At 42.9% G+C, this 6,456-nt stretch overlaps 1 protein-coding gene across 3 annotated transcripts in view; it reads right to left on the bottom strand.

Moving 5' to 3' along the window:
- Positions 1-777: 777 nt before the first annotated feature.
- xab2 (XPA binding protein 2) overlaps positions 778-6,456 on the bottom strand; it is a 59,001-nt gene continuing 53,322 nt past the window's right edge. For all 3 annotated transcript variants that reach the window (XM_086186017.1, XM_086186016.1, XM_086186015.1), the window contains 13 exons: positions 6,215-6,359; positions 5,957-6,108; positions 5,602-5,721; positions 5,380-5,511; positions 4,872-5,003; positions 4,563-4,676; positions 4,282-4,444; positions 3,979-4,169; positions 3,653-3,775; positions 3,391-3,562; positions 2,132-2,258; positions 1,528-1,634; positions 778-1,424 (listed from right to left, as the gene is read on the bottom strand). In XM_086186017.1, the coding sequence (XP_086042143.1) occupies positions 1,363-1,424; positions 1,528-1,634; positions 2,132-2,258; positions 3,391-3,562; positions 3,653-3,775; positions 3,979-4,169; positions 4,282-4,444; positions 4,563-4,676; positions 4,872-5,003; positions 5,380-5,511; positions 5,602-5,721; positions 5,957-6,108; positions 6,215-6,359 (1,740 nt within the window). In that variant the 3' untranslated portion in view covers positions 778-1,362. The remainder of the gene's footprint in view (positions 1,425-1,527; positions 1,635-2,131; positions 2,259-3,390; positions 3,563-3,652; positions 3,776-3,978; positions 4,170-4,281; positions 4,445-4,562; positions 4,677-4,871; positions 5,004-5,379; positions 5,512-5,601; positions 5,722-5,956; positions 6,109-6,214; positions 6,360-6,456) is intronic.

The following is a 6,456-nucleotide window of genomic DNA, read 5'->3' as shown; positions in this document are numbered from 1 at the left end:
TCTCCTTTTCAGAAAAAAATTTCTTAAAATTCTCTTCAAAATTGGAACTGATGACAGCATCTTCAAACTCGTGAAGCCCAACTGATGCATGTTCACTGCGTCAAGTGCGTGCGGAACCACGAGAGGCACCTAAACTTGTGATGTCACCAAACACACCCACAGCGCCGAATCCCTACATTGGCCTCCCATCTAATTTACTTTCATGCTCAGCCAGTTTGTTTTACTCGACAGTTAATCGGGAAAACAAATTGAACGGGAATGATTGGATTTATTTCAGTCCTTGTGTCCAATCCTCCCAGATTAAAACATTTTCACATTGGCGGGAATGAGAATGTTAACATAAGAGGTTTACACTGAGTTTATTGCTTATAGATTATTTACTATGATTGGGTACGTAGCCTAGCAGAAACAGAGAAACGCCACTTTCCAAATCTTTTACTCCTACAGGATAAAAGTAGCAATTAGATACTGAACTAAAGTAGGGATGACAGGAACTGAATTGGCAAGATTGTTGTTTGCTTATTTGTTAGCTTGAGTTTCCTACCGGTTGTTTTGAAGCAGCACCCTCCACATGGAAAACAAGCATCACATGACGCCGCTCAAAGAGCACCCCCCGCATCCCTCCGCAGTAACTTTGTAAGAGGATTACCTCTCAGCTATTTTAATCTAATAATGAAAATATTTTTCTCCAGCCAGTACTTTCTCCGGTGTTTGTTAATTTGTTTACGGAGGATTTTCTAAGGCAGGTACCATTCTCATACAAGTCACAGCATTTGCTTGCGTACACAGACTTTTATTTTCGACATCTTTTTTATGAAAAAAAAAAAAAAAAAAAAAAGTAAAGCCATTTCCAGAGATTCAAGGAGCAGAGCTTGTCAACGCGAGAACTGCTGGTACATGACGAGCTGGAAACGCGGCATAGGTTTCATACTGTGTACCAACAATAGGAATTTACAGAGGACCCTCATTCATACTGACGAAAGCAGCCTTGATAATGGCTGCCAAGCATTTATTAGGTGAAAACTTTTTCTTTTTTTTTTAATCAAGTCAGAAAAAAACAATGAAACAAAGTCTAACTACATCAAGCTTGTGGATACCAGTTCACCAAATATTACTTATCAAAAGGGCAGACAAGAAAACTGCTTAACTGCTCGTCGTCTTTGACTTTCTGTTTGAAAAGAGTGACCCCATGTGGCCAGTATTCATACCTTTACATTCAGAGTAAAAATATCAGGAAAATATACATATATTTATGTATGTACGTATACGAATGTTGCTGCTGTGACTGTGATGGAATGAATTCAAGAAAGGGACACAATAACTGAGCTGAGCTGGCGTGTTCCAGGATTTCAAATCAAGCACTCAGTCGTCTTTCAGCCCTCCGTAGACGGCTGTGGGAACGATCTTCTGTTCCAGCTGCACCTCTGTAAAGACCCGGGGGACAATATTATTGACACACACATTTTTCACTGACAAACGCCAGGCACAACTGCTTACTGCAGAGACAAGGCCTGTCCCGTCACTCACCCTCTGGACCTCGATCCTCTTCATCTTCATCCTCGTCGTCAATATCAATCTCATCAGGATTGGCTTGTTTGGAAAGCTCTGCCAACTCACTGCGAGAAGTGTCACTCCTGCAGATAAGAACCAAAAAAGATAAAGGTGTTCATTTCCTCCGACACAAACAATCCGATCCGACCAGAACCGACGGCCCAAAGTGGAGACTAAGAACGTTCTGAGAAACCTTTTTTTTTAAACTCCTGCTCAAGTGAAAGTTTTCCCAAAGCAGAAGAGATGCAAGCAAGTGTGTGGCATGTGTGTGAACCACTGCAGCACCAACAACCACCATGTTTTTTCTCCAATGAGTTTCAACTTACCAAAATGCTGCTGAAGTCTGGGAAACTGAACCTTTAAGTTATCGCCACGGTTACCGTTAATTTCAATAACACAAAGCAACTCCCATCTCACCGATGTTACTGGCTTACATCCTTTCAGGGTTCCTTGTTGTAAATGCAAAAATGTTCGTAGGCTATTCAGCCAGAGAGCACAGAGTTTTATGAAATGTTGAACTTTGCCAACAATATTTTTCTACCGTTAAGTAAAAACATACAGAAAAAAAAGCATGACAGACCTGACGAAGAGAATCTTTTCTTTAGGCTTGGGTTTGTCCTGCTCCGCCTCAGCAGCAAGTTGCTGTGCTTTCTGCTCCAGCATCTTCATGTCGTCAATCCCCAACTGGCCTGGTGCAAGATCAGACACTGGACACAAAACAGCACCGATGGTGAACAACCAAACAAAAAAAAAAACTATATTTGTACAGAAATTTACGGTGCATTTCTGTGCAAAACCTTATGATTTTAGGTAAGAGCTTACAGGAGACATGTTTGGCCACCATACCAAGTTTAGACCAGTGTGAACGGGATCAAAACACTTTGATAGTCAAGTCAAAAACAGAATGGGGCTGATGTACCAGATATTACCACTAGGTGTCACACTTCACCCAGCAGCCACTCCAAGCGGAACTTCATATTGAGTCTCATAATGGTGGATGTTGCTGTAACTCCAGACACTCAAACGGCTGCCACATCTCGCTGACTTTGGGACAAATCAGGTCTAATTTTCATACCGGGGTCAACAGAACTGTCCTGTGCTTGAGAGCATTTCTTCCTGCTCCTCTGTTCAGTGGGACAGCAGCGCAGCACGACAGCTGACACGGACATCCCTGACTGATCGTTTCACACTTATATAGAGACGAAATCGCAGCACAGCCTTAGCATTAAATCACACGTGGGGCGACTTTGTCAAACGATGTCGCCCCCCTTTATAAAAACCTGAATATTAGCACTGCTAATGTTAATGGGCAGTATTCCATTCTCAATTTCCACACATATCCCATTGACAAAGAGTGAAAACTTTGGAACTAAAAATGTATTTTCAAACACAGTACATGTGAGCATGGAGAGCAAGACAGAAGCAACACTGTACCTTGTCTGTTTTCTTGCTCCCCTGCATGTGCTTCAAATCAAAATTGTTGACATTCCCAGTTTTAATTGTCGTTGAGACCAACACTGCCATGCTCCTTCTCGTGGTCGCCCCCAAAAATCACAAGAACTCCATTCAACAGACAACATACGTTGAACACACCTCTCTCCCCCCTCCCACATCCCATGAAATCAGAGCCTCTCCATGTTACTGGTCTCAGCAGTGAACTGCTCTGTTTGTCAGACTGCCACTAGCCAGTTCAACAGGTCTGCCTTAAACAAACAACTATGCATACACAGTGTACGATGTAGCATTGTGATAACATGAACAACATATATAATCGCGCCCGTACGGTGGGAAGGGAAAACACAAAGGAAGTAACAAATGAGTTGGAGTAAACTTCCTCACCAGTGCCTGTGGAGCTTGTTGTGGCCTTCAACATTTGAGAGGACATGAAGTTGACCTGGGTGTTGTATGTAGCCTGGACACTACGTTTAATTCTCAACATTTCTCTGATGGTGTCCTCATTACCGTGGCGAAGCTCAAATTCTTTCCATGTCTGCCAGAATTCAGCTGTGACCTGCAAAGGGAAATTAAATACAAGCGTGTCATGAATAGGAGAGTGACATTTGATTGAAACCAAGTTAGAGCTGGATGTGTTTTGTCTTACCCTGGGGTCACAGATCTGCGAGCAGTAGGAGTAGATTGCTCTGGCCCGATCAATCTCACCCAGTTTACTCTCCATATCAGCAAATCTCAAGCACATGTCCCTGGCATGTTCATCAGGAAGTACCTTAAAATATATAAACACGTGCCGTTACACAACGGTAATTTCAGTACTGAATAAAACAAAAACTACAGACAAACATTCAGCTTCAGTAACATTTGTCTAGATAACTAACCACAAACTACCCTTAAAATGTGTAATAATTTAATTCAACAAAAAGAAGCTCGAGTGGAACCTTATCTGTGTTCCGATGTAAAACCTGGATGTACCTCGATAGCCTTCTGATATATCGCTCTGGTGTATGTGACTCCATAAATTTCAGCAGCTCTCTTGATGTAGATATTGAACATGTGATGTCGCTCTTCGGTGTCTACTGCCTGCGTTGCTCTTTCGTAGACAGCCATGGCATGTCGGGCTAACCCATACTCCTCCTCCAATTTGGCATACAACAGGTAAATTGCTGGAACGAAAGGCAAAACAGGCTTCAGTAAGGTTTAACTGAAAATGCATCAGAAATTATGTGGAATATAGAGGATATAAGTTCACAATCCAACGCTAAGAAAGCCACTTACTCTTGGCAAACTTGGCAGGACAGCCATCCAGGGCTTGTTCAAATAAATCTCTGGCTCTCTCTAGTTTCTTGCCCCCATAACGGTCGATGAACTTGGTGAGGTAAGTGTTCCAGATGTCATAAACATTTGGCCACCTGAAGAGAGCGATGCCACGCTCATAAGCCTGGAGAGTCGGCAGGTATTCATGCCATTAAAGAACGGTTTCAATTAGTGCTGCACAAGGCAAGAATATCTACAGGCATCTGATGTAAGGTTTATCATTCAATGAGGCGTGTTATTACTTTGAAGCTTTCCTCAAAGTAGTTGTGCTCCTCGAGGAACATTGCATAATTGATGATGATCTGTGGCGTGGCAATGCGGAGGTCAATGATGCGGTCATAGACTGCTTTTGTAGACTGTGGATGAAAGAACAAAGAAAAGGGAGTAGCAATCAGTCTAAACCTCAAGGAAACACAGAGATGGATTACGTTTAATAAAAGCAAAAAGTAAGACCGGGACTATCATTTGAGCTCTCCGATCACGCGATCCATACACTTAACCTATCTTTTGATTCATCAGAGCAAAAAAACAAAACCAAACAGTGAACATACCTGGAAAGTGCCAAGACTCTCTTCCAAGTCTGCCAGCATGGACCAGACCTTCAAAGACTTATACACCCGGTTTTGGACCGGCTCAGATGCATCAAAGTACTCCGCTTTCTTGGATGGGATTGCTGTAGCTTTCTGCATTCAAATTATTCAAAGAAAATAACATCTTTCAACAATATCCACAAAAAAACACTTGCACAGTTAAAAGTTTTTTCATTCACAAGCAGTGGCTGATGAGAATGTCAATCCTGTTACCCAAGCAACAAACTGCAGTTCCCAGAGTGGCCACGCGAGGTGAGCACCAATACTGAATCAATCCCCCCTGTCAAAAGGCCCAACTTCACATCTGTGCTGCCCTGCTAACTAAAATCTAAATATGTGGCTGAGTGGAAGAACAGAGACGTTTGTCGAGGTTACGTGTTCCCCTCCAATGTGACTGATACATAAGGTGTTATAAATGTGCGCTCACTGATTAACCTGGATCAGGAACTGATTGATACCAATGTCTCACCCTCAGTATCCTCAGTGCCTGGTCATAGTTCTCATGGCGTAGCTCCATCTCTCCATACTCACACCACACCGTGGCGAGGTCATCCACCTGCTTGTAGTTCACCTTGGTAGCCTTCTCAAAAATAGTCCTGGCCTACGCGACAGGGACACAAAAATGAAAAAAGGAAATCAAACTGAAACATTTTTCTTCAGTTACATGTATTCAGTGCTCCTAATGACTCACATCTTCCAGCTGCTCATTCTCTTCATAGAATTTAGCAAAGGAAACCCAGAGAGTGTGAGGCTTCCCTGTGGCCTTCATTGGATCTACAGTCTGTACTGCCTCAGTATATGTGTTGATGATCTGGAGAGGACACAATGACAATAGATCCATTAGTGATGAAACATCCTGACTGAGTGTTAATAATTCCATTTTATGCCTCTATGAATTCTATGATAGCTTGCCCCGCTGGCTGTAAACGCCATCCGAGAACCCTACTGACAAGGAGGTATGGCTGTTGTCTGTTGCACCTTTAAGCTATTTAAGGTTCAACATGTATACTGAACGCTGTCATAGGAAAAGAAAGGCTAAAACTCACCTGCCGTGGAGTGCCCTCATAGAGTTTTACTCGTTTGTGCCACTCGTGGACATTATGAGGGTTCTGCCGCAGCAGCACACTGTTCAGAAGGAGAGGCCTTCGGGCCATTAGCTGCTCAAAACGGGCCAGTCTAAGCTCCATGTCCATGTCATCTAAGAAGTGAGGGACCAAAGAGGAAGGCATCAGTGACAAAAAAAACCCAAAACAAAACACAAAAGCAAAGCACCTGGTCCGTTTGAATGAATCTGCAGCACAGACCCTCTTCATCCTGCCCCATCTCAGTTGTGGTCTCCATCTTGGCAGCAATCATGCTCTCCTCAAACTGGGCGTAACTGTCAAACACTTGTGTGAAATCCCTGACTGTTACCACAGTGAGAATGGCCTCCTCATACACATCGCGGGCCTAAGAAAATCAAGAAACATTAAAGAGTAAGCGCATCGTCATATCAGCATAAAATATCAGTCATCGGCTAACCTGCTGTGTAAATATCAGTAAATTA

This window comes from Aulostomus chinensis, chromosome 18 (genome assembly GCF_037954235.1).
Source record: "Aulostomus chinensis isolate RoL2024-O1b breed Wild chromosome 18, RoL_Achi_v1.0, whole genome shotgun sequence".
Classification (NCBI taxonomy): domain Eukaryota; kingdom Metazoa; phylum Chordata; class Actinopteri; order Syngnathiformes; family Aulostomidae; genus Aulostomus; species Aulostomus chinensis.
This window is presented reverse-complemented; position numbering and strand designations above follow the sequence as displayed.